Below are 27,560 nucleotides of genomic sequence, written 5' to 3'. Positions count from 1 at the left end.
GATGTAAGAAGTCTCTAGACAAAATGTATATATTTCCTAGAGTATATGCAGACAGAGTGTCTCCATTTGTGTCCTTTACAGGATGCTCATTCTCTGGGCTGGCCCCAATCCTGCTTCATTTCACTCAATGCCCCTAAGACCTGTGAAACAACATCAGAAGGAAACTGCAAGAACGTATTTCAAGAACTTTTGAGGGGAAAAGGGTTAGAGAGAGAAACTCAGGAGCTAGTTCCATCTAAAGAAAAGGGAAAAAAACCACAATAATTGCCGACTGCAAAAATCTGCCATGCAAATCCTCCTCTAATTTTTGCCATTGCTGAGATCCTGGAATCAATATTTTAGTCCAACTGCAATCTGTTGATGAGCGAAAGGAGGGAAAGGTTGTAGCATTGCAAATTAAAAAATAATAATCTCTCAAGCTTAATATCAGCAAAGATGATTATTTCCTTTGATTTGTCAGGCTAATTGAAAATAGCTTTATAGTTCACAGATGATTAATTAGGAGCCAACAAGATCTCCATTTGCATCTTGGTAATTCTTCACTCTGTTTTATTTCAACATTTAGTCTTTATGCTCAAAATATTCATTGAGAAAGCAGAAAGGTGATTAACATAAGATTTTAAATATGTACCATTTGTTCTGAATTTTTTTTTACACATTTGTGTCAACAGAGAAGAAAGGAAAGAATATACAACATTACAAAACGATTACTGCCTGTTCCGCTTCCATTTGCCAAATCCTCCTTTACGGTAGACACGCTTTAACCAGGTTCACTTTGAAACAGGAGAGAAAGAGCCCAAATAAAGGTCAACCCTCCGCCCCTCCTCCCCCATTCCCAAATCACCAACTATCTGATCTCTGCATAATCATCCTGAAAGTTTTGAAGTGTTTTATTCCTTACATGCAACACCCTCGCTCGTGTGAACCATCCTGCAGCAGCAGATTAGACCATGCCACTGTTCCCTCCAGAGATCACCCAAGAGAAAGTGGGTGCAAACAGCTGTGACAGATATGATGATATTTTTCCATCCACCTGGCATTGAAAGGCAGGAGTGCAAATATTTCTGGGTGAAATATTTCACTCAGCATCAAAAACATAAAAGTAATTTGCAGGTCACGTCTGTTGAGGTTTTCTACATTTGGGGGTTTTATTTTTGTTTGGGATTTTTCAAGCATTTTCTCACAGCCTTGGTAACCTCTGTCTTATCACACTGCGCTTAAATCTCCTGCAAATGGCGTGGTTTGATAAGAGGTTTAACCCTTCATTTGGAAGGTGAATTCTCAACCCTTATGATAGTATAAAGAAGCTGGATGAGTAAACTCTGAAAACTAAAAGAAGGATGGATTCCTAAGGATTAAATGACCAGAAATGAAACAATAAGAGCCAAACTCTGCTGTTACCAATAGTAATATTCATTAAAACTGTACTGTTTCAAAGAGAGTTCTTGCAGGATGAGACTGGCTAATGGCCTTTGAATTTTTCTGAATTTTCTTCTCTCATCAAATCCAGCCTTTCATAATGGATTCTGCCTATTCCTCCAAGAGAAGAACACACCTGGTCCATCCTGATTTCACATCAAGATCTCAACTGTTGCTTATTTGATCTATCACTGAGTACTCAATGTGACAGAGCAGAATGTGCTTTTCCAGCTCCTGTCCAAAACCTTTGCTTTTTTCAAAAGCGGCTGGGATCATAAGGACCCTGCTGTACCTTTGCACTTATCCCAGCCCCAAATTGCCCTCAACATCAGTTTGATCGTGGTTGGCTGAGACCCAAAGGGACCCATCCCACCTGGGAGCCCAAAATCAAGCAGGGGCAGCGGCTGGGCTGCAATTCAAGGGACAGGGAGCACACACCGGACAGTGGGGTTACACTAACATGCAGTCCATTTATTTTGAGGGTTTTTTTCCTTTGTTCTGTGATTTATCTTTTTTTTTATCAAGCCACTGCAAACATTGCTTTGGCTGTCAGCATGAGCGCAGAGACAGACATTCCCGTACCCGTGATAACTATGTAATAAATACCATCCAAACAAACGCTAAGAAAAATTAATAAAGAAAGAAAAATATTCCTTTTCCCACCCCCAAGCACAAAACACTGGTAAGTCAACAGAATTTAATCTAGTTTATTCTCCAAAAAAAAAAAAAGAGGAAAAATATGAAAACAAAACAAAAAAAAAAAAAAAGCAGGTCTTATCACTAGCAGTAAATAAATTTGTACAACCATTCAGTCTGTATAATAGGATGAAATAAATCTACATCTTTCTTATTTTGGTGCGTTGAATTATACATACAAACAACAATTACAGGAACTTGTTCACAATGCGTATAGACCTGGAGAATGGCTATCTGAAACCCCCTTGTTGGCAATGTCCGCATGTTAACACTGATTGCCTGACACCATTGGTACCTCCTATGTAAAAGGCCCGTGGCCCAAAATGAATGATCTCCCTACAGGTTTTATTTATTTAGTTATTTAGTTAGTTAGTTAGTTAATGCATCATCAAAACCGTTCTAGCCAGCCCCCTCCCCCTCCCCGGAAATGAAAAAAAAAAAAAAAAAAAAAAAAAAAAGAAACCAAAATAAAAACCAACCAAAAAAAAACCCAAAATAAAATAAAAGGAGAAGACATGACTGGCAGTTGGTCCATTTGTTCATAAGACCGCGTGTTCTCTTGGTCTGCATTGTTTGTTTTTCTGGTTTTTAAATTGTCCTCCCATCTTCTTTTTTTTTTTTCTTTTCCTTTAAAAAAATTCTCTCGGAGTCCTTCATGCCTTTTTCTTTACAGCTCCTCAGATGCAATAAAGTCTTCCTCAAATGTACAGTATTTCTTACAATATAAGTTATATGCAATGTTCAGCGTTTTTTATTTTATTTTATTTTATTTTTTCACAGCACTAGAGATCCTGTCCAATAGGGAATGCAAGTTCTGAATGGCTTATTCACAAATGGTATCCAGATTCAGTGGGTAAGAATACATAGACGCCATAGTGAGTTCCTTTAAAAAGTGGCAAACATCACTTTTTTAAAACTTTTTTTTTTTTTACTTTTTTCTCTTTTTTTCTTTTTTTTTCCTTTTTTGTGCTTTTTGTAGTTTTTTTCTGCATTTTGAATTTTTTTTCTCTCTCTTATGCCTTCAAATAATTTTTTTTTAATTTTTTTTTAATTCCTTTTTTTTCCCCTCTCCCATTTGATTTGGGACATCAGACCCATAACCACACGCCTGCAAAAATGCAAGTAGTATATAAAGTAAATCTCATTTTGAGACCGTAAGCATTCAGCAGGGGAGTCTCTTGCTAACCCATGGCAGTGACCATACTGGAGGGGTGGTGAGGTCCGAAGGAGAGGCTGGATGGAGGATGCATCGGTGTCGGTGTGGTCAGCATGTGGCTGGAGTGACTGAAAGGTGAAATGTGGCTGATGGAGGACATGTGTCTGGAGAGGGCGGCAGGGTTAAAGGAGCTGCTCTTGGGAAAGTCTTCAAGGTTGTCATGGACCTTTTTGCACTTTTTGGATTTGCTAGACATCTTTCGGTTTCTGGTCTGGATTCCTTCTTTCTTCATAGTCAGGGGTCTGTTAATCTAAACAAAAATCAATTATTTTTTTGTGCTTCCATCCCTTTTCCCCAAATCACCATAGGATCCATGTACCCCATGTCCCAGCCCAGCAGGACCAGCTGGTCATAGCCCCCCTTCTCCCTTGTACACACCATGTGCTATCCAACCTCTCCATTTCCACCCCAAAATTCAGACCCCTCCAGGAAATCCCAAGCTCAGTTGAAATTTCTGAAGACAAGACAACAGAAAATTGCTGGCAGAGCCACACAGGAGCAAAACATACGCGAATAATTCACAGCAGCTGAAAAATTTCAACTATCTGCACATTAGGTAATTGCATTGTGTTTAGGTATGAAACCAATCATTGCCTCCTGGAAATATTCCCCACAGACACCGTCTCACCCTGAGGCTTCCTGTCTGATCTAAAACCATTAGCAGCAAGAACTGCTGGCATTTCAGTGCTGTGAGGGGTCTCAGGCTTTCACAGCTCCACTAGGAAGCTGGGCAGCTCTTCACAAAAGGGACAGGTTTCTGTCTTATTTTTCTTCTTTCCAAAGATTTTGCTCTGATCATCCTTTCTGGTTTTCTTTAGCAAATATGATTTTATTTTTAAAGGCTTCCAGGTTTTTTTAGGGAGGCTGAAACAGGTATCTGTGCTGATCACCAAAGCATTTTCTGTATGCATACAAACATATCTGTAGGGAAAATAAACATTAAATTCTCCTCCTGAAACTACACAGCAGAACTAATCATCCATGCATCCATCAGGGTTAGGAAATGGTAGCAAAAGATTTGTTGGACACACTGTAAGAAATTTTTATTATTCTTATTACTTGAGGTGGTCCTGTGCAGGGCCAGCAGTTGGACTTTGATGATTCCAGTGGGTCTCTTCCAACTCAGAATATTCCATGATTTTATGATTCTATACTGCGTAGAGAGCCAGTATCAAAACATGCACTAGCACAGGTGACATGAAATTCTCACAAACCACATTTGGAAAGGGATTTATGCTTCCAATGTCCCTAAACAACCTTAAAAATATGGGCTTGAGAATGTAAATGGGTCTTGCTCTGGCTCCTCTGCAGGATTTCACCTCCAGCAGAAGGTAGTAAATCACCCTGAGGCAGAACCATTTTTTATAATAAATGTGAGCACATGCTGATGGACATTCTACAAAAGTTAGAAAAAATGGATCCACTGTCCGCCAGGATCTACTGTGAAGGACAATGAAAAGGTGTTCCTGCAAAGGTCCTGAGCAACTCTTTGTCCTTGAGACCTTAAATCAGCACAAGGAACAAAGCATTCCCTTCTTCCAGATGACAGCAAAGTCTCACTTGTTGCTCCTCAGCTCCTTTCTGGCCCTTTTTCACAGCATGAGAATCATTCCTGGATTTCTCTCCCCAGGAATTCTGGGACAAAAGAGCTCCCTGCTACATGCAAAAATGGAATTATGGGGAGAGGAAGGACCAGTCTCATCTCTGGTTTGTCATTCCAGTCTGAATTTGTGACCCCAGGCTCTTTTTACCAGCAGTGACAAGAACCTTCACCTCACCTAAAAATAGGTGAATAAAAGGCTGATTCCTCTGCCTCTGGATGAAGGGAGCTGGAGAGAGCAGCCCTGCTTTCCACCAGCTAAAGGTAGGAAGGAAGAATCTGCCCATGAGCAGCCCAACAACAGCCCTGTGGCAGTAACAAGCAAAATTTAAAGTGTCGTGGGTTCCAAACACAACATAACTTGCTTCCCTGGATTTCTGTCCTCACTGAGGGAATGGGGATACACACACAAGGGTGGCCCTTTGCTCCAGATAAATGACTGGAATTGGAAAGTTTTGCCTGGCCTGTTTTAAGTTTTTAACAGGGATGTGTTGCCCAGGTTCAAAGCCAGGAAGAAGTCCCAGCTGAGCCCCACCAGGCAGCAACATTAGAGGAGGGCCAGGAAGTGCCAATCCCTGACAAATCCAGCTCAGATCTGGGGAGGCACACACAGCCCCTGCCCCACCAGCTTCAAATGAGGATCAACACAAAGGCTTAGGGGCAGCCAGAGCCAATTTCCAGTTAAAGCAGCAAAGTTTCAAGCTTGGGAGCTGGTTGTGGCAAAGTGACATAAGCCTGATGGTGGCACTGGGGCTGTTCTGTGTCTTGGAACAAGCACAGGGTCCTGACCCTTGCTTGATGTCATGTCCCACAGGACAGTGAACACTTCCCCAAAGCAACACCTCTCCTGTTTCACTCAATCTCTAAGAACAGGATGGCCCAGGCCATGATTTGATGTGAAACTCAAGGATGGGAACACCAGCCCTGTATCAGGAAGGTGACAAAGCCATGGCCAGCCTAACAGCTGGGGTCAGAGCTGCCATCCAAGCTGTTCGCTAGCCACATCATCCCATGGTAAATGGTCTCACACTCCGAGCTGGTAACTAACCCAAGGGCCAAACAGATAAAGACTCTGATAAATGTCAGGAACCAGCACAATCAAAGCAGCGAGCTGGAAATTTTTTCCAGTGACTTCAAAGACCATTCACAGCAGGGTAAAAGTGGTCCCCAAAACATCAAAGCCAAGAACCCATCTCTGTTACTGGGGTAGAGAAATGAAAGACCCGGAGGGAAGACCTTCTCCGTGAAAATTCATTCTGATAAAAATGACAAACACATGCTAAATTAAAATTAAACCAGCCCAATGCATGTATATGAAATTCATTAATTTCAGATGGAGCCAATTAATTATGGGCAAGAATTATGCTCTTTGTTTTATCATATGCAAAATACTGACTGCTCTGCTCTCGGGACACACAGGCCTGCTTTAGGGTATTGTGAAAGGGGCCTTTTTTTACCAAATATTATATACCAATTTTTTACCAAATATTATATACCAAATTTTACCAAAAATAATGGCAGATCACTCGCTTCTACGGGCCCAGGCCAGCCTGCTGTGCACCTCCAGGAAGGTATACCCCCACCCATCCCTGAAGTGTGAGAAGGTTCATCCCACTTCTACGGACTAAAATAACAAGGATGAGAACCTCATATTCAACAGATCAAATCCAGGGGATAGTCTTAACCATTATAGGTTTGATCTTGCTCTTACTGAAGACAATGGGATTTTGCCATTGACCTCAATAAGGTCCTGTCACTGAAGTGGATTTATCCTTCAGACACAGTCATTACAACGTTGGGTTAATCTTCCAGGCTGTCTGTATCTTAGAAAGCACTCTGGGATGCCTCTGGGATGAAAGGCACCGTATCAATGTGAAATATTACTCATTGTTAATACTGGTGTTAATGGAGCCGGCTCTTGTTGAAGTCAGTGGGAGGAATGCCAACAGCTTCACTAAATGCACCCCAAGACTATTATGATTATTGCTTATATCCTACTGACAAATGGGTTTGCTTAAGCTGTGGGAATCAACAGTAAAACAAACTGATATAGCTCCATGAAAAAATTAACACCATGGAAAAAAAATAGCCTTTTCACTGCAATCGTTCCCGGTGTGGACATAAAGTCTGGGTAAGTTTCAACTGCAGATCAATCCATTAAAATATCCTAACAATGTTAAGGTCCCATAAAATTTCATTAAGCCCAAAGAAAAGAAAAAATGGGGAGGGAGGTGGATAAAACAACAGACAGGAATTTGCTACAGCCTAGCCTGAAACAGGGTTAAGTCAACTTCCAAGCATTCAAAGACCTTCCACTGGCATAACATCCATGCTGACAGCTGCTTGGGAGGGACATGCTACAATCAACCTCGCTATTTCTGACCCCTCTCCTGATGGAAATCAGGACATAATATCCACACAGGGAGCAAGACCACACTTCTCACCACAGTCATAGCTAAATACTTTAGTAAATACTTCACTAAATACTAAATACTTTGGTAAGTACTTTTAGAAAATTAAAATTAAAAAGGATCTACCCACTCTTATCTGGATTTTAGTATCATTGCCTGGTTATTTTGCTGCACACAGGAGCTCAGTCCTCTGGGGGTTTCATTTAAGCAGGATCCATTAATGGCATTGCTCATAAGGCAAGACACTACTTGACTTTGGTAAGTAGCTGTGCTGAGCTTTTAAGCAGCTGTTTGTGTTTTTAATGAATATGAAAATGGTTCCAATGTGCTCAAGGCCTGGCCCATGTCACAAATTTCACAGCTGGATCGGCATTTCCCTAAACACTGGATCTAGAGGTCAATTCAGGCCAACTAGGTTTGCAGTGTTAGTGCAAAAAAGAAAAGGATGCGCTCTTGCAGGCACATTTCTGGAGAGCCTCAGCACTCAGACACCATTCTAAACACTTCAGGAGATTTCTCCAGTCAGATGTCTACAATGGAAGACTTCTACAATGGAAGTAGACGCATCATAACTCATCATCCTGCCATCTTTTGCAGGCATGGGGAGGAACTACGCTGTCTTCAAAGGTAGAAGTCACCCCACTGAAACACAGGCATCCACCAGCACCAACTGAGAAGGGCCTATTTTCTTCAGAGGGCTTTGCTGGCTACAGGAGGAGCAGCTCCTTAGAGGTTGATTTAAGTCCTACCACTGGTGGTTACAAGGCCAAAATGGAAACAGAGCATAAGCATAGATCCCCTGTCAGTGAAGCTGGCTGACCTTGATCCCTTCTTGCCAAGGAAATACCAAACAGAATATTTTCTCGTGATATTCTGAGAGTTTTCACTGTGGGTCCAGCCCACTGTGTTTGCAGTGATCACACTGAGAGTTTGATGACAAGCTTTACTTGCTACATGAGATTCAAAACGTGCTGAGACACCTGCCCACTAAAAGGTAAACACATTTTCCTTTTTTCCAAGAGAGATGCCTCCCATGAAACAGGTGAAAAATTAGCCTGGTTGTTTGCTGGGGTTTTTTCCTACTTAATCCAAACTTGTTTACTCATCCTAAGAAACCAAACAGTTTGAAATAACAAATGGTAGGGACTGAGATACCACAAGGGTTGGATGCCCCATGAAACCCTGAGAGCACAGCGGCAAAACCCGATACATCTTTGATGTGTTTCCATGGGTGGACATAAAGGCAAAACATAGCCCCAGATTTCCAAACTAAACACAAAGCAATCAACCACTAGTGGAAAAAAATATATCAAAGCAGAGAAATTGCAAGTCTTTTCCTTCTTTTGACATAATAATTATTCTAATGCCACATGTGGAATGAGAGGAACAGGAGCAGTCTTAAGTCTCCTTTATTAGCAGTATTATTCAGTAGAAGACTTTTCAGGTCCCTTTAACTCTTTCCCTGGGGCACATGACCCTGGTTCCTGCAAGCTGGTTTTGCATGGAGATATTAGATTAAATCTGCCAGCCATTTCATTTCATTTCTCCTTCCCTTCCATGACAGATGCTTTGAAATTCACATCACAGGTTAAGCAAACTCTGCAACCCGCTAACTGAATCAAGTCCTTTTTTGGTTTGGGACTAGTTTGCATCAACCAGCACAAACACAGGGCCTAAATAAATCATCTTTGGGGACAGGACAAAGGCAGCCACAAACCCAAGAATGATCTAAATAGTTTCTGGCACATACTTCTTTTTTTCCAGAGTTTGTATTTGCTGGAGGAACCAAGCTACGCATACGAAGGGTACCGGCTTGCAGGACAATATGTTGTCTTTTCCAACTCTCTGAGCCCAGTCAGCAGCAGATAATGTCTCTCTGTGTTTACCTACCTGTCCCTTCTTGGCTCAGGCAAGGAAAAGCTCTAACATTACCCATTGGCAGCCTTATTTTATACCTCCCCAAGTCGGATAGGCTACGTTTGAAAGGCTGACGACTCATCGCTCCAAACCCCAAGGTCCCCAAAGGGATAACAGAGGTCTCAGCACCACCCAAGACTGCAAATCCTCAAGTTAAGGAAGAGTTTGGATCATTGAGCACCAAAGCTGAGGCCCCATTATTGAGTATTACAGTCACACTTACATTGTGCAGCTTGTAGTAGAGCCCACAGGCATTACAGACGGGATCGCCGTTGGCATTTCTCCTCCACAGGGTGGTAGTGGTGGTCTGACAGTTTGCACAGGACGTGCCCGCCCTCCTGGCTGCAGACTGCGGGAAGATGGGAAAGAGAAGAGAGGAAGAGAAAAACACCCATGTTAAAAAAAAAAAAATGCAATCAGCAAAATTTCTGAGAAAGAAAACATCAACCCTGCAAGACTGACGCACATCAGCAGAGGCCTCCAGAAACTGACTTGTGAGAACAAATAATAATTGTGAAAAAAATCCCCAAGGTACTTTAATCCCAAATTATATGTGAACTGAATCAGGTGCCAAAGGGCATCCTAAAAGTGAGTGCTAAACCTCTGATAGAACTCATCAAAATTAGCAGCGCTGGCACAGCCCATTCCAGAGGGGAAAATGTTATTTAAATGCCAACATGTCTTTCCATCTTAATTCTCCCAGACCCCCCAGGGGTCTAATTCAGCAGTCAGGGCCTGAACTGACAATTGCTGGAGTCAAGGGCGTGAGTCACTCCGGCTCCAGCGAGCGCCGGGTGAGACCCAGGTGGGCAGCTGCTGGCCGGGCCCGACCGCAAGCACAGCCCGGTCCCGTAAGCTCAGCTCAGCTTCAAAGGAGACCGGCTCCAGATCGGAAATAACACTGTGGCAAAGAGCAAGAATCCCAGCTTTTTAATTATACCCTTTTCTCAGCCCAAACCTTCATGTTTATTTAAGGATTGGTAACAAGCCTGAAAGAAGAATTTACCGTTTCATAAAGGGGTAGGAACAAGAAAAAAAATCTACATGGCAAAGTGTATACAGAAGCTTTTTTGTTAGCTGTGATAATGACTTAGCAAAGTCAAATTTAGTAAAGTTGCTCTTCTTTCACATGCATAAATTCGTACTTATCATTTAAAAACTGTAACTTTAGCAAACAAATTGTCCTTCTGCCTCTGAAGGAGGAGCAGGAGTTTTCAGACTGCTGTGTGAGCGCATATGTGTGTTTGCGTGTGTGTAAATGCCTACAGCTCCTAAAAAAAAAGGACCTTTAGATCCTCATCCTATCTATTCTTCATCAATATGACATGGTCCCAGAGCTCTGATTTCATCCCAATGCATTGCTTTCAATGGAACTGCTCATGTGCTTAAAGTTAAAACATGTGCTTAAGCGATTTGCCAGATCATAGCAATGCTTGGCACCTTGCAGAACTGAGCCTTTAATGCTCTCTTTTGTGCTCTTACTGTTTCAAATTTACCCCTCACCCCACACAGCCGCACACTGTAGCACATCCAACATTTAGGAAAAAAAAAAAAAAAAAAGAAAATACCGCATCTTTGGATACCGTACAACAAACCCAAAATGCAAACATGGACACTGGCACAGCCTTAGCATTAATACCAACTCTTGTTAGATCATGTTGCAATTTTAATCATAATTGAATGCGGCGTAGGTGGAGAGAGGACGGGTTGGTTTTGCTTTAGATAGGGGAGGATTTTTTTTTTTTCTTTTAATTAGACAAAAAGTACTGTCTAAAAAGTAAATAAGACAATACCCATGAGCACTAGGAAGCATCACAAAGTGGCTTATCTGACAGCGAGTGGCTCTCTCAGGCTGCCAGTAGGGACGGTTCCATTTTGCCCGACCATAAACCACTCTGAACCAAGCCAGTCCCAAGGAGGCCTTTAGCTGACTTCTCCTTGCTGGTGACAAGCAGGAGCTGGGGACAGCACAAAGGACTTGAAAATATCCCAGGACCAGCAGAGAAGATGAAGCATCCCACCATGAAGAGCAGAGCCCCAAACTGATGCACACACACCTCCTGACCACGCCATGGACCCAAAATGGGTTCCCTTCAAAATCACCAGGATAATGAGATGTGTTCCAAAGGCAGCATGGAGACAACAGCTTTCAAAGCCAGGTTCTTGCTAAAGAGTTAGAGAAGAGTCTGCAGCTCTCTGGCCCCCAACTCCAGACACTCGGCACGCATGGCTTGGAGGGGCACGAGGCTGGATGGAGTCTCTTGGTGGCAGCTTTGCCTTTATCAGACCCAAAAATCAAGCCTAAGGAAATTTCTAAAAACCAGTGATATTTGGCTCAGCCCACACAGGGGAAACATCTCCTTTGAAGATATTTGGGGTTTCTACACAGCGCTTGCCGTAATTCCTCTTACAGCAAGCGCATTCAAAAGACACGCCTGGTCACCACCTCGCTGCCTTCAAACACATTCTGACATTAAATAAGCAAATAAATCACAACATCTACTGTCTTCTCTTAAACTATTTCCAACTACTGTGTTTCACTTGCAAAAATTCAGCATCATTAGCTGAGTATTTTAAGCTCTTTTGGTCCCAGGCTGCACCTTTTATGCTGTACCAACTTCTACCGGAGACACAGGCAGCGGGCAGGAAACAATGAATAATAACGCTATTGTAAAGCTCCCAGCAATGGCATCCACTGACGCTAATCAACCACTCGGTCCTGGCCATGTCAGTAATGGGATGACTAATTAGCTGCCCCATATCATCTATAGGGCCACAGCCCATGGCACAGCTGCCGGTGAGCAAAGGCACAACTTCACAAGCATTAGCAGTGATGAAAAGGTGAAATTGAAGAGGTTGGAGGAACCAAGTACTAATAAAGATGCTTAATTAAGGGGCATTTTCAGTGTCTGCATTTACCCACAAAGCTCCAAGCATCATTTTCCTAAAATAAGATTGCCTGTGCATGGACCTGCTGAGAAATTGGCTATAATCCTTCCAAAACCAGCTTGGCTTGACATGGAAACGGAGAGCTCTACATCTGCATGAGCAGGGTATGGGAAAAAAACTAAAGGAAGATCCTATCTCAGCAGCAATGGGGCTGCCACTGCCTGTGACAGAGACAGGAAAGGCCTCCAGGAGGAGGGAAGACTTTTCAGGCATTGATGGTGTGGTACCACCTGCCTATTCTTGGTCCCTATGCCAACATCTCCAGGTCTTCCACCTTCCTTCTCGAGATGAAGCAGAGCTGTCTGAGTCCCCTCACCCGGCAAGACTTCATCCCTGTCACCTAAAGGACACTCTCACAAAGATGCCCATTGAATTTGACAAGGCTTGGGCTGGGTTCTCAGCATCTAAGAATTTCTTTGCCTTCTCTCTCCCACCCATCAAATTCTATCATTAGTTTCAGCGCAGCTGTGATCAGAGCCTATGAAACCAGCCCGAGGTTACGCAGGAAACTTGTGGCAGAGGGAAGGAGCTGGATCCCCACCCTCAGCCTCCATCCACAGCCTTGACCAGCCCGTCTGCCTTCACAGCAGGAGAGATCCAGTCAAGCCACAGCTACATGCACGTCCACATCCAGGCACAGAAAATGCAAATGCAAGACCAGCTCTGGTGCCTTTTTTTTTCAGAGGTTAGCAAGGGAAATTAATATAGGTGCAAACAGCATCAGGGACGTTTCTCTTTTTTTTTTTTTCTTTTTCCCAGGCAGTGCTGGGAGTGGGGAGTTGGTGGGGTGGGGGAAGTAGAAAAATCAAATTTCACATTTAGCAAAGGCCGCATTTAAAGAAGGGGAACTTTTTGTAACCTTAACTAAAATGCCCAAAGATTGGAGCGATAATGCAAGACAAGCTCTCTCTTTACTTCTTTTCTTTCTTCCTCTTTTTTTTTTTTTTCCCCAAGAATGACCTTTTACTATGTATTTATTTATATAGTTCATTTTACATGTGCCGGGCTCAGGGTGACTCGGGACATTCTTTCGTGGTTCCATCAGACACTTTTTGAAAGCTCTCCCCCTCTTTCCAGCCGCTTTCCTATTCTGCCTCCCCCTCCGCTTGTTTGGATATGCTCAAGCTCCTGTGTGTTTGGACTGGGGAAACGGAGCTGTTGTTTAGGAGTTATCTCCAGGGCTCAGATATCCGGCAGCTTTTTCCTAGGAAGTTAACTTTACACATAGAGAGAGAACGAGGAAAAAAAAAAAAAATAAAGAAAACGAGGGCTGTGTGTTTAAGACAGAAGGGCTGGGGGGAGGAGGAGAAGAGAACAAGAGAGCTGCCCAAAGAAATCAAAATTCCAGCCTGTACTTCCCTCCCTAGAAAGCTTTTCCTCTTTTCTAACAAGGCTATGAAAGATGAGAGAGACAAACATTTTCCTATACGGGAAAAGCCCATATAGGAGGGCACGGAGAGGTTTCACACGCAGGAAGTTTGTCGGGGTAGAGAAGCAAACCCACATCTTCCTCAAAACTCACATGGCCAGGCAGAGTTATTGCTGATGCCCCTCACAGCGTAGCCCTTCCTGGGAAGGTGCCCTGCAAAAGCTTCCCAGAGCCAGAGGGAACAAAGCTGATACAATTTTATGGGTGTCTCACAGGTGAGGAAGCTGATCCCGACCTAAGAGCTGTGAGCACCTTCAAGGGGAACACGAATGAACCAGCCCTGTCCTGCCTGCAGGGTCTGGCCATGCTGGGCACAAGCCTCACCAAACTGGCCAGATCCATCCATCAGCTCAGAAATTCCACAGAGAGGTGAGAGCCACTTTTCCTCCACATTTTAGGCAGCCCCCAGGAGGCCTTCCACGTCTTTAATCCTGACAAAACCAAATGTGCCTCGATTCGAAACATTCAATAACTTCCCAAGCAGGGACCATAACTTTTTCCCCTGCTTGATATATTTTTTCCCCTTGTGGTCTGCCTGATTATTTGCCAAATACACTTTAACACATTTACTAGCCATGCCCACAGCTTCCAGACCTTTTTGTGGCTTCCAGGGAAATGCATGAACAGATCGCTGGGGATGCTGTAATGTATTGCCTGTGCTTAGAACAGTCACCAGTCTTGTAACTATTATTTCAAACATTTACCCACTCATTTTGTCTTCCTCCAGTTTCTGTAGCCTGGCCACATGCTTGGCTTTGCACACTCACCATCCTCTCTGCCTCGTGTCCTTGTGACACCTTTTGAGACCCAGATGGCACAGACATAAACGACCACACCATGTACCAGTGGCACCAGGACCTGATGGTTCCAGGTTTTTGCAGGACCAAGGTCTGTCTGATGCCCCAGTGATGCTCAGGATCCAGTCTGGGTCCCTTCTCCATGGCACCACCAGCCAAGGGGGATAGAGACACATTAAGAAGGGAAGGGCAGAAGTTTGGAGAGCCCAGGAGAAACCCTGTGTACCTGATAATCTCTTTGGACAGTAGGAAATTATTACCCTGCCCTTAGGCCCTGGAACATGTCACTGTCCTCAGGTCACCATCCAGAATCACTGTGTGGAGTTGAAAACTCCGCTCTCGTTTGCAAGAAGCCCTGGATATTGATTTTTAAAACTGTTTTGCAGTTTGAAAGAGGATTAGACAACTGAGGCCCACAGCAGCTGGGCCCATCTCTCCAAGCATCCCTCCCTCCCAGCCCTCTGACACAGTGGGACCAGTGGGAGCTGGCTGAGGTTCCCTGTCCATCCTGAGCGGCAGATAGGAAGCAAAAGTTGCAAAAGAAGAAGAAGAAAGAATAAAACAGAAGGAGACTCACCAGTCTTCTCTTGGGTTTGATCAGGGGCCGGTTCTGCCCGTTCATTTTGTGGTAGAGTCCACAGGCGTTACACAAATAGTGCCCAGTGCCGTCTCTTCTCCACAGAGGGGTTGAGGTAGCCCCACAATTTACACACTCCCTGCCTTCTGGAAACAAGAGAGCACATGGTTCACTTAGGGAAAGCAGAGATAAAAGAGGCTGGGGAAATCCCCCCCTCCCCAGAAAAAAACCCCACAACCTCCCAAGAGACCCAGACATGCCAGACCCTGCCAGTTCCCCCCAAGCTCAGGATTTCCAAGCAAGGGTCCAAAGCCATGAGTGGACGACGTCCCTGGCACAGTCTGGTGGGCTCTGATCCTGTTCCCCTCCCCAGCGCCTCTCCACAGGCAGCATCAGGCCTGTGTCCCAGCAGCAGGGAAGAGGGATGGTGACAATGACAACCCAAATGCCATGGTGGCTCAAGGGACTCCCCAAAGAAGCTCTCACTCCTCCCACGAGTCTTTTTGGAGGAGTAGGGGGAGCTGACAATTTCCCCTCACCTTTGGATTAAGGGCTTCTACAACTCTGGAGACCCCATGTGTCCATAGGCACCAGAAAAGACTTGGCAGGCTTTGCAAGAAGCCTCCAGCCCTCTACACCCAAAATAATGGACGCAGAGTTTAAGTCCACGACCCCCTTTCTGATGTGTATGAGGACCCCAGTGTCACTCCTTGAGCACTCTTCCAGCTCCCAGGGGCATTCATGAGCCTGGAGGGCTCTTCCTCTGGCCTCAGGTCAAACCACATCAAGGACCCCCAAAATAATCACGATAACCCCCAAAACATCTCCCCAGTTCCAGCCAATACATAACAACTCTGACAAAATCTGCTATTGATTAATTTGAAATTAAGCTTCCACCACCCAAAACTTTCAGAAACACCCCTGATTTCCCCACCACATCTGCAGCCTGGTGGTCCATCCTGGCTATCTAGGATAGCAAACAGCCCCAAGCCTGCCTCATAAGTTATTTCCCTCCTTCTTCTCCTTCTTTTTGGGCACCTCTTTATCCTCTCCCTGGCTATTGCAGCGGGAGATCTCCCCCAGCCCACCAGTTCCCAGCTTGGAAGAGGGAACTGGGAGGGTGCAGACCCTGCCTCCCAGCTACTTTGAGAGGGTTGAGGGGGTGTTTGTTGCATCTTTGGTTTAGTGGGGGAAGTTTTCTGTACCTAACGTCAGTCGTGGCCCACCTGAGAGCAGTGGCAGACCTCAGCCGGGCAGAGCAGAGCAGAGCCAGCTCAGCACAGAGCCGGCTCCCCGCTGCCCCAGCCCGTGCTGCCTTCGAGCAAGAGGCATCCGTGCCCTAACCACAAACTGCAACCGTTTTTCCAGAGCCTTCGCACTGAACCCCTCTTCTCTCACACCTCCCCAACAACTACAACAACAACAAAAAAAAACACATTTGCAGCCGTCTCTCCCTCTTTTATCCTGCAAAATCACCCCCTTCCTCCTTTTTCTCCAGCTCTAACCCTCTTTGTCTGAGAGGTCCTAGCTTGCTAAGATCAACTACTAAAGGGGAAAAAAAAAAAGAGAGAGAAAGAAAAAAAAAATAGGTGTTGCTGCTGGTGTTGGTTTATCACGAACCGCAATGTCTTTCTAGAAGGTAAAGCAACAGAAAGTGGCAAAAGGAAAACAAGAGGGGAGGGTGGAGGGGCGCCGAGACGGTTTGAAAATACCGCGCAGCCGGTGGGTGCCCCGGCGGGAGCTGCGGCTCGGCGGGCGCCGAAGCGGCCGGGGGATGCTCAGCACCGCCCGGGGCGACAATAGACCGGTCCCCACGCCGGACATAGCACCCGGTCCGTGCTGGGGCCAGGCGGGGAGCCCGTCCCGTTAATACCCAGGTCGTTTTGTTCCCCTCCGGTTAAACGGGGCAGCCGCTCCCGGGCTGTTTGACTCTCTGTCCCTCTCTTTTGTTTCACCCCATCTCTCTCTCTCGCCTGCTTTCATGTACAAAACATACAGGTCTGGGTTTTTTTGTCACTCTAACCGCATCCGGACTCTATTAAAGTTCCTGGCGCTGGATAAACAATGCAACTGTCGCGTGCAGCAGTCTGAAAATAATTGGATTAGCTCAAACATATCAGCTAAATAGAGACAGTCCCTGCTCAGACAGACAGAGTAAATGTCACCCTGGAAAAACCCTGAAAACTGATCTCATTCATGCCAGGCAACCCCGCAGCAGCCTCCTCGGAAAAACAAAATAGAGAGAGAAAAAAAAAATAAAAGGGGGAAAAAGAGTTTTGACTAATCGCCCTTTCCTCTGCACACAAACACACTCCCCTCGGCTCACTCCCACCTCTCCGCGCACACAAACGTCCAAGCCCGAGGTGTTCAGGCGTCGGGAGCCGCAGCCGCGCAGCCCATCGCACCCCATTCCGCGGGCTGCGCACAGAGCTGGGGCCCTCCGGCTCCCCCCGGGAAAGACGGCCAGGGGGACACTTTTGGGGACTCTCCTTGTGGGTGATCCAAGCCCCCTGGCACGGAGCTGGCTGGGGCTGGGGGCTGCGTGGGCGAACTCTCCGCAGCGCCCCGGGGAAAACCCTCCCCGCATCCCCGGGCGCCGCATGGGAAGAGGCCCTGGGAAGAGCGAGGCGGAGGGCGGGCGGGGGAAGTTGGCCGGGATTTAGCACCATTATTAAAACACAGAGAGATCACTAATGCTGCGGTTCCCTCGGTTTCGCTTCCTCCCCGGGCGCCGCAGCGCACCGTGGGCACTGGAGGGGCCGGGTCGCCCCCGGGACTGGAGCCCCGCGGCACCGGGTGGGCGGTTTGAGTTCCTGGGCCTGTTTCTATCCACAGCCAGGGCTGGACAAGGGGGAATTTGGTTATAAACGTAGCAGAGCAACCTGTGGGGAAGATGAAGCGTCGTGTGCGTCCCCCACGAGGGCTTCAGCCCCTGCTGCTCATCACACTGATGCTTAAGCACATGTCCCTGCGTGCGGGGGGGAGCGAGGGGTCAGCCCCATCCCTTTGCCCCCCACCCTTCCCCCCCACAGCTTCCTCTCCCGAGCAGCGGGAATGAAGAAGCCAAAAGCCCTACCTGTGCTTGACCGTGCTTTTGGTCGCGATTTACACCCAAACCCGGTTGGCGATCCTCCTAAGAGGCTACTGGGGGGAAAAAGTCCAGAGCCATATTCTGGGACATACGGTGGGTAGGTAGTGATGGGGTGATGAGCGGAGGAGGTGGCTCCTCCTAAAGAGGCCATGCTGCTCCGAGAGTGAGAGGACTCCAGCTTCATGGTATCGGCCAGGGACACCTGGTATTTGATGCATTCCTTCTCGTCCTGCCGGGTGGAGCCGGTGGAGCCAGGGGTGGAGATGGACGGATCCGGGGACACATCTTTAGGAGGGGTCGGCGGGAAGGTGAAAAGGTGCGGGCTGGAGTGGCCGGCGGATAAAGTGGAAGAGGAGGCGGGTGGGTAGACGGAAAGGGGTCCCGGTGAGCTGTGATGGATGGAGGTCTTGGAGAAGGGGCTGAGGTTCCAGGGGGAAGCGCTGTGATGGCTGCTCAGCGCCTTGCTCCCGTCCAGCCAGGGCAGCGAGCCGTGCAGCAGCGGGGGGCGGCACACCTGGCTCCCTGCTCGGAGAAAACACGGAGACACGTCGGTCACATCCCTCTGCCACCCTGGCAAAGTCCCCCGTGGGGGTCCCGGAACGTGCTTCCCCCACCACCACCCCTCGTCCTTCCCAAAGCGCTCAGCATGCCGGGGAGAGCAAGAAAAAATACATCTGATGAGAAACCCTGTTTCTCATAAAAAATGAAATTTTAAAAGCTACAAGAGCACGGGGTGGCAGCTCCCGTCCTGTTGAGGAACGGGTTTTGGGGTCGAGACCCTCCAAGCAGGGTGCCAGCCCTGTGACACGGGATTTGGCGAGCTCTGCTTCACTTTCTCCGTTTTCCAGGCAATCCCACGAATACTTTGAAGCAAAGATCCTGCGTGAAATTACCAAGTCCCGGCTGCAGAAATATTTTTTTCTTAGCTAGAAAATGATTTCCCGAACAGAGCCGTGAGTTATAAACCCTGGGAATTCTCTGGCCAAACGAAGAAGACCAGAAAATGCCCACAGACATGATAATAACCTTTGCAACAGGGCTGATAAACTTTGCAAACCACACAGTTTGTCTTTTCTTCTTCCATGAAACTGTACAAAAATGTTAGAGGTCTTTTTTGCGATGATATGGCACACGCAGAGGGTACCAACTTCCTCAAAAGAAACGCTCCATACCCTTTTTTTTACAAGGGACACTTCACTTGTCTATTAAAATACAGACCTGAACTTTGTGGGGAAAAAAAAGTCCACTAGATTTCTGCAGTCAAATCTTTTCCCTTTGGTTATAAATGTTCCTAAGGTATTGCACCTAGTATATTTAATTATTTTCGGCCCTTGCTAAACAAATACAAAAAAAAATGCGTGCTAAGAATTAAATCTGTCCAAATCCACAGCAACTTGAGCGAATGGCTGTAAGATGGAAAACACAGTTATTCAATTGGAAGGAAGCAAGTTTGTGTCTGATAATAAATGCCTGGAAAGTCTCTGACACCTAGGGATCCTTAACCTCTGTAGGCATTATGATATGTGTATATAGATTGCTAAATGTACAGAAGGAGAGATGCAAACACGGATGCATAGAGCCACAGATAGTTATAGGGTGGACACATATGTTTGCATGGGGAGCTTCTATGTGTCTAGAAAAGCTCCAAACTGGTTTTCACCATACCAGGCACTCGTGAACAATACTGAAAGTCGCTGCTCAAAAGGAAGAGAAGGTGGGTTATACGAACAGAAAGGGTCAAGATTCATTATCTTCTCCAGGAAGTAGCATAGTAAATAATATTCAGGCTAGATCAGAGAGACCGCATTTCCACTTTGTGCTGATATATTGGGAAAAAAAAAGAAATTAAAAGGGAAGGAAAGAAAGAAAGGACAAAGGCTGCTGATCCTTAAAAATAATTGTTTTAAAGGGACTAATAGCAGAACAATGCAGTTACTGAGCGGAGCCTAATGCAGGCTCACACTCAACAAGTTGCTGAGGGCTGGGAGCAGTCTCCTGAACCCGCTCGGCTCCATCTCCACTCCGCTCATCCCATTTTCTTCATGATTTTGGGGTTATTTACACTGCAAACCTCGGGGATTTAGATTTTGCCACGACAGAGATCACTGTCCGGCTTCACAAACCACCCTCTGCACCCTCTGTTCTTTTCCCTTTTTTTTTTTTCTTTTTTTTTTTTTTTTCTTTTTTGGTATTTTTTTTCCTTATTTTCTAAACCATCCAGGTAAACTCCAGCTATAAATACTGAATCTCTCCACTTCTTCATAAAAGATGGCACCAAAGTACTCATCCCTCCGTAGACCTGGGCCCCATCGGCCCCAGGTATTTCACCTCCTTTCTAAGAGCTGTGACCCAGGAACAAGATTCACACTGTGGATCACTACCTTCCTGCAGGACCCTCAGGACAACACACCAGGTCTGATACCTAATTACACCACGGGCTATATTTTTTTAGTTTCTTTCTTATTTTAAACCCACGCCATGGTGCTGCCCTGGGTATGTGTGCAAAACTTTTGTACCAAGCCTAACAAGCTCACCAAGTGCGAATTAAATAGCCCAAGCGTGAGGACAGCGGGGTCATTTTCACACCCCTGCTCTCCAGCTTGCTTTGCTTCCCCACAGCAGCTTAATCGTGCAAAAACTAAACACAGTATGAAAACACTAACTGTTAACCCAATTAAAGAGAGGGGGGAGAAACCAGAGCGAAAGAGAAGGGGGCAAGAGGGAGAAATCAAGAGGAAGATGAAAAAGAAAGAAACAGAAGGAAGGCGAGCAAGAGGGAAAGAAGAGAAAGAGGGAAGAGGGATGTGAGATAAAAAGAGAGGATGAAAGAGAGAGAAAGAGAGGAGAGAAGGAGAGAAGGAGAGAAGGAGAGAAGGAGAGAAGGAGAGAAGGAAAAGAAAAAGAAATTAAAAAAAAAAAAAAGAAAGTGAAAGAAAGAAAGAAAGGAAGGAAGCCTGAATTTTTATTTATTTCCAATAAGCCAAGCCCAAAATCCACCCGTGACGTAGCTTCCCCGGCGGCAGGAGAGGGTCTGCCCGACGGCAGCGGGGGGCTCGGGGCAGCGCGGAGCCCCCGGCACCGGGGCAGGACCGGGAGCGGCCCGTGGGAGCCGGGGCTCGGCGGGGGCACTCACCGTGGTGGGCCGTGGGGTATCTCTGCACCGTGGCTCTCACGGAGTTGCCGTAATACGGCGGGACGGGGTTGCCTTGTCCGTCGATATTAAAAAGTACATCCACTTCCTCGGCGAGAGGATACTGCGTGGGGTCCATGTAGGTATGGCCAAGCGAGGGGTGATGCGAGTCCGGGTGCTGCCCATTGAGCACGGCCGGGTGGTGGTGGCTCACCCACCGCGGCTGGTCCGTGGAGACCTCCATCTTCCGCGCTCGCTGCTCCGCCGCTGCTCTTCCTCCTCCTCCTCCTCCTCCTCCTCAGCAAGGCGCGGAGGGCTTGAGATCGGAGCGGGAGACGCTGCCGGAGTTGTGCAGGGCGGGGAAAAGTGCTCGGCGAGTTTGGGGGATGTTTCGGGTTAGGTTTGGTTTTAAAGTGGAGGGAGTTGGGGGTATGGTGATAAACGATCGATTCCAAGGGAAAAAAAAAAAAAAAAAAAAAAAAAAAAAAAAAAAAAAGGGATAATAAAATTAAAAGGGAGGAAAAAAAAAGGGAAAACAAAAAAAATCTCAGGGGGCAAAATTTCTCTACGAAGCGAGATCCCCTCGTTTCTTCCGCTCTGTTGCAGATGTTTCTCTTCTTTGATCACCTGTAACGAGAAAGAGGAAAGGGAAGGAGCAGAGAGAGAGAAAGAGAGAGAGGGAGAGAGAGGTAGGGAGAGAAACGCACTTGAGAAGTTCTGAACTTTAGCACCTGACTTTTTAGGCAGGAGCAAACCCATCCCATCCCTCGGCAGCCATCCCTGGGAAGCGCCTGCTCTGCCCTGGACCCACCTCTCCCAGCGCCTCTTTCTCTTTCGCTCTCTCCCGGCTCAGAGCGGAGCCCAGCAGCTCCCACCGCGCTCCTGCCGCCCAGCTCTTACTTTTCCTTTGGGTTTGGAGTTTTTTTTGGCTTTTTTTTTTTTTTTTTTTAGTCGTCGCGGTTGTTTGTTTATTTTTTTATTGGTTCCATTTGCACCTGAGAAGCTCCAGTGGCTTAAGCCGGTGAGAACTTGTGCCATTCGCTGCTGCGCAGCGCAGAGTCACTTTGATTGCTCATTAATTACTATGCAACCGAGAAAGGGGGGAACAGGGGGAAAAGAGAAGGGAGGGAGGGGGGTAAAGCGATGGGAGAAGAGAGTGGGGGTGAAAGGAAGGAGCGAGGAGAAAAGGAGGGTGGGGAGAGGGAGGAAAAAGAAAAATTTAAAAAGCGACAAGTTGCTCAAGAAATTCCGCACAAACCTTGGTGGAGAAGCAGTATGTGACCCAGGAGGGATGAAGCTGAAAGTGCTTGATCAGATCAGATTGTGCTCGCTCGCACTATTTCTTTCCCTACTTTTTTTCCTCCTCTCTCTCTCTCCCTTTTTTTTTTCCTTTTTTTTTTTCCTTTCTTTCTCTCTCTCTTTTTTTTTTTTCCTTTTTTTTTTTTTTTTTTTTTTTTTTTTTTACAGGGAAGGCATTCTTTCTGAAAGGAGCAGGATGGCGCCAGCCGGCTCAGTGCTTACAGACAGCTGTGGCGAGACGCAACTTAAGGAGGTTCCAGTGTCATGAGCCCGGGGAGGCGGAGCCTGAGGAGGGGACCGGGGCCGGGCGCTCCGGCCGCCCCCGCGGGAACCCCCCGGCAACAAGCTTCTGTTCATGCCCCCTCCACACGCCCTTTTAAAATTTATTTTTGAAAACTTTCTACTTTTTTTAAAGGGGAAATTTAAGTTTTCCCGCTGTCCCAGAAACTCTGAGAGTGGCCAGCCCGGAGAGGTGGTGCGTGGAGGGGACGGGTTGGCTTCTCCGGCGGACAGCCCGGGGGATGCCAGCGGGCTGGGAGCCCCCGGGAGCAGGGATGTGCGGGCAGGTGCAGGACCGGGGGGCTCCCCCCTGGAATAAAGCTGCCTCCTCCAGCGGCGCGGCTCGGAAAGGATGTCGTTATTGTTACACTTAAGGAGACAAGCGCACAGCAACGGCCAAGTTTGTACACGCGATCGGGGGGCTCTGGGGCTTTTCCTGGGGCTTTTCCTGGGGCTTTTCCCCCTTCCCGCCGCTCTGGGGAGCGGGGGCGGGCAGCACGGGCCGGGAACGCCGCGACCCCCGGGCGCCGCGCCCGGCCCCGCCCCCCCGCGGGCCCGGCCAATGGGCGGCGAGCAGGAACTGGGGCGCCGGCCTCGGGCGGCGCTGATTGGCCGCGGGTCCGCGCCCCGCCGGCCCCCGGCGGCGCTGATTGGCTGCGGGCCCGCGGGCCGGCGGCCGCGCCGGGCGCTGCGTTGAGCCAGGGCATCCCCTAGCGGCACCCCGGGGTCATCCCGGCGGGGACAGCGGGCACAGGGACAGCGGGACAGCGGGACAGCGGGGACAGCGGGGACAGGGACAGCGGGACAGCGGGACAGCGGGGACAGGGACAGCGGGACAGGGACAGGGACAGCGGGGACAGGGACAGCGGGACAGCGGGACAGCGGGGACAGCGGGGACAGGGACACCGGGGACAGCGGGGACAGGGACAGCGGGGACACCGGGGACAGGGACAGCGGGGACAGGGACAGCGGGACAGCGGGACAGCGGGACACCGGGACAGCGGGGACAGCGGGGACAGGGACAGCGGGGACAGGGACAGCGGGACAGCGGGGACAGGGACAGCGGGGACAGGGACAGCGGGACAGGGACAGCGGGGACAGGGACAGCGGGGACAGCGGGACAGCGGGGACAGGGACAGCGGGACAGCGGGACAGCGGGGACAGGGACAGCGGGGACAGGGGGCACAGGGACAGCGGGGACAGGGACAGCGGGGACAGGGACAGCGGGACAGCGGGGACAGGGACAGCGGGACAGCGGGACAGCGGGGACAGGGGGCACAGGGACAGCGGGGACAGGGGACAGCGGGGACAGGGGGCACAGGGACAGCGAGGACAGCGGGACAGCGGGACAGCGGGGACAGGGACAGCGGGGACAGGGACAGCGGGGACAGGGACAGCGGGGACAGCGGGGACACCGGGGACAGCGGGGACAGGGACAGCGGGACAGCGGGGACAGGGACAGCGGGGACAGCGGGCACAGGGACAGCAGGGACAGCGGGACAGCGGGGACAGGGACAGCGGGGACACCGGGGACAGCGGGGACAGCGGGGACAGCGGGCACAGGGGGCACAGGGACAGCGGGCACAGGGACAGCGGGGACAGGGACAGTGGGCACAGGGACAGCGGGACACCGGGGACAGTGGGCACAGGGTGCACAGGGACAGCAGGGACAAGGACAGCGGGGACAGGGGGCACAGGGACAGCAGGGACAGGGACAGCGGGCACAGGGGGCACAGGGACAGCGAGGACAGCAGGGACAGGGGGCGCAGGGGGGACAGCGGGGACAGCGGGCACAGGGGGGACATGGGGCACAGGGACAGCGCAAGGGGAAAGAGGAGAACCGGGGACAGAGTGTGGCGAGAGAGAGACACACAAAAGGCGTGGAGAGAAAGGAAAGATGGGGGGGAAGGGAAGAAGGGAAGAGAGAAAGAGAGAAGGAAAGAAAGAAGGAACAGGATGATGGAGGAGGGGGTAAAAAGGATAATATAATTTTTTTTAAAGCACTGGAACCAGTCACTCACTGCGTGCTCCGCACGCTGTCTCCGCACGCTGGCCAGAGCGCGTCAGCCCCGGCGCGGGAGGGAGCGGCTCTCCGGGCTTTTTATACCGGGGGTCTCGTTAAAACCCAAGGCTCCGCAGCTCCGGGGACGCCTCCGGTCAGCGGGGCCGGGCTGGGCTCAGCCTGCGGCCGGGAACCCGCTCCTCTGCTCGAAGGCCAGCAGAGCCAAGCCTCTCGTCGGAGGGATGGATGGATGGATGGATGGATGGATGGATGGATGGATGGATGGTTCGGATCCTCGAGGACGCCCGTTTTATGCCCGAGTTTCAGCCCCCGGTGCAGCCCATCGCTGTTGGGCGTGGGGACAGAGGTTTCACACGTGAAAGATGCGCCCTGAGCATGCACATATATTTTTTAAAAAGAAAAAAAAAGAAACCGACCAGGGTATAAGAGCCGCGATCCACCCACGCGTTAGGGTCGGTGCGGCCCATCCAGGGGGGAACCGCGGAAATGTGCCGGGTGGGGAGCGCCGAGGAGCGCGGACAGGGGGTGACAGGTCGCCCCCAGCCAGAACGGTCCGGGGGACGGGGCTCGGTGCTCCCCGAGCTGTCCAGCCTCGCCGACGCCGCCAGGGCCGAGCGAGGAGCCCCGGGCAGTGGGAACCGCTCCCTGCAGCCCATTAGGGGGAAGGGAGAGAGAGGAGGGGGATGCTCATGGCCCTTCCCGAGCCGGCGGCTTTAACCCGCTCCGGGAAAGCTCTTGTTTCCTCTCTCCCCTCCGAGGAGTCGCTTTGCCTGCAAGGTTTTATTTGGCGGGGTGTCCCCTCCTTTCCGTACTCCAGGAATTGGGGCGCACTAGAAGGAGGAAACGGAGGGGAGAACGGCGCGGTCCGTCCGTCTGTCCTGACGCACTTTCCGGGATGCTCCTCCGGCTCTCTCGGCACCGGGAGGCCCCACGGCCGCCCCCGGAGTGTGGGGCGCCCCAGCACCAGGGTGGTCTCCTGCCCACCCCTCCTCCCCCGGGAGTGGGGGATTCCTTGGAGAGGAGGAGGACAGTGAAGAGGGGATCAGCGTTCAGGAGCACAAACTTTCCTCTTCCCGCCATCCCCCTCCACAACTTTTAGCGTTTTATGGACGTGTCTCCCCGGGTTTGCCTCTTCATCCCCGTTCCCCAAATTTCCTCCCACCCCAAGCACACCCGGCGAGGCAGAGGGGTTTCCGACACTTGAGAAAAGTCACTTTGTGTCTTTTAACACTGGTGGAGGGGGGGGGCCTTAAAGCTAGCTGAGATCTTTGGGCAGGTGAGCTGAGATTCCTACCCCCGCTCCCTCCGGCACTTACAGCCCTGAGACCTACAGCCGTGGGATCACAGGAGGGGAATTTCCATCCAAAGGTCACAAAATTGCTAAACCATTTTAAAACGTGCCTTTAGCCCTGTCCGGAGGTAGTGAGGAAACCGCTTTCCTTCAGCTGTTTGGAGGGGAGGGAATTACTAATGCAAAATGAAATGAATAATTTTTTTAAAAAAAAGTAAAATAAAATAATAAATCAACAACTACGCCAAGTCCCATCGGTGGCAGGGGGGAAAAGAAATGGGAACAGCCCTGAGGGTTCCGTCCTGTCCCTCGCAGCCACAGCCCCAGTTACGGGAGGAGGACACCCGCTTTCAAATCTAGTTTGCTTAGGCTGTCCTTTATTTTCAACCCGTCCTCGACAGACTCGATCTTCCTATCCCCCTCCCAGCCGGGAGGAAGTAGTGGTGGGGAGTGCAAAAACACTCCCTTTAAAAAATATATATATATAATAATAATATTTAAAAAAGAAAAAGAGCAAACCCATCATTTTCCCCGTCTCCTCGGATTATCCTGTGATCCCCGGGGGTTTTGAGAGGAGCGCTGGCCTTGACCGTCCTTTTCCCAGGCTGTGGCTGCAGATCCATCACCTCGCCCCCCCACGGCAGCCCCCAGCAGGGTTTCCAGTGACAGCGCGGCGTTAATAGGAGCCCATTGTTGGAGCAATTAGCCCCAAGCTCACCACCAGCCGCCAGATAAGGGTCGGGGGCTCGGGGGTTAATTCTGCCGGGGGGGAGGGGGCTGCGGGGCTCCAGCATCCCTCCTAGCTAGGGGACGGATGGCAGGAATGGGGATAACTCTGCCTCTAAAAAGGCCACGAGGAAACGCTTTGGACACTTTATTTGTCACTTAGAGACCCAAAAAGAGGGAAATTCAGAGGAAAAAAAAAAAAAGAAAAAGAAAAAATATACCACAGATAAAATCAACAAAAACAAAACCCCAGACTTGGCGGGATGGGGCGGCCCCCCAGCCTACCGCTCCCCTAAAAGTGACCAGTCAAAGGGCACTAAAGCTACCGCCTCCCTTTTGTTTTATGGGTTTTTTTTTTGTTTTTTTTTTTTTTTTTGTTTGTTTTTTTTTTGTTTTTTTTTTAATCTCCCTCGGGTCTTCTAGTTAAAGTAGGTACAGGCAAGGTTGTTCTGGAGCCGGGACCCGGGGCCAGCCGCTCCTCCATCCTCGTTGGTGCCCACCGCCGCGACTGGCACCTCGGGGCGGGGACAGGCAGCCTCCCCCTTCTCCCCCCTCTCCTTTAGCCCCCTTTTAAACGACAATTGACTGAAAGGGGATTAAGTTACGTTTGTCGGGCTGGGCTCTTTTTTTTTTTTTTTTTTTTCTTTTTCTTTCCAGGGTACCAGAATAGTACAGGTAAAGCTGTACAAACAGCCGGGAGCGAGGAATCG

At 49.0% G+C, this 27,560-nt stretch overlaps 1 protein-coding gene across 2 annotated transcripts; it reads right to left on the bottom strand.

Annotated features, from left to right (window-relative positions):
* Nucleotides 1–526: 526 nt before the first annotated feature.
* On the bottom strand, nucleotides 527–21,687 carry GATA3 (GATA binding protein 3). 2 transcript variants are annotated; one of them, XM_068189445.1, is made up of 5 exons: nucleotides 21,236–21,687; nucleotides 18,088–18,624; nucleotides 15,012–15,157; nucleotides 9,483–9,608; nucleotides 527–3,581 (listed from the first exon to the last, which is right to left on the bottom strand). In XM_068189445.1, the coding sequence occupies exons 1-5, from the start codon at nucleotides 21,474–21,476 to the stop codon at nucleotides 3,297–3,299; spliced, it is 1,335 nt and encodes a 444-aa protein (XP_068045546.1). In that variant the 5' UTR covers nucleotides 21,477–21,687; the 3' UTR covers nucleotides 527–3,296. The 2 variants fall into 2 exon arrangements, with proteins under 2 accessions (XP_068045546.1, XP_068045547.1); XM_068189446.1 differs by having other exon boundaries at nucleotides 15,012–15,154; nucleotides 21,236–21,607.
* Between the last annotated feature and the right edge of the window lie 5,873 nt (nucleotides 21,688–27,560).

Source organism: Anomalospiza imberbis, chromosome 5 (genome assembly GCF_031753505.1).
Source record: "Anomalospiza imberbis isolate Cuckoo-Finch-1a 21T00152 chromosome 5, ASM3175350v1, whole genome shotgun sequence".
Classification (NCBI taxonomy): Eukaryota; Metazoa; Chordata; class Aves; order Passeriformes; family Viduidae; genus Anomalospiza; species Anomalospiza imberbis.
The sequence above is the reverse complement of the archived record's forward strand: the minus strand, read 5'-3'. Positions and strand labels throughout refer to the sequence as shown.

Bases quoted from the DNA above. Each gene is read 5' to 3' on its own strand.
- GATA3 (XM_068189445.1), bottom strand. From the start codon at position 21,476: ATGGAGGTCTCCACGGACCAGCCGCGGTGGGTGAGCCACCACCACCCG. The intron at 18,625-21,235 runs GTGAGTGCCCCC...TTCTCCGAGCAG, and splicing joins ATACCCCACGGCCCACCACG to GGAGCCAGGTGTGCCGCCCC. The intron at 15,158-18,087 runs GTAGGGCTTTTG...TCTTGTTTCCAG, and splicing joins AAAAGCACGGTCAAGCACAG to AAGGCAGGGAGTGTGTAAAT.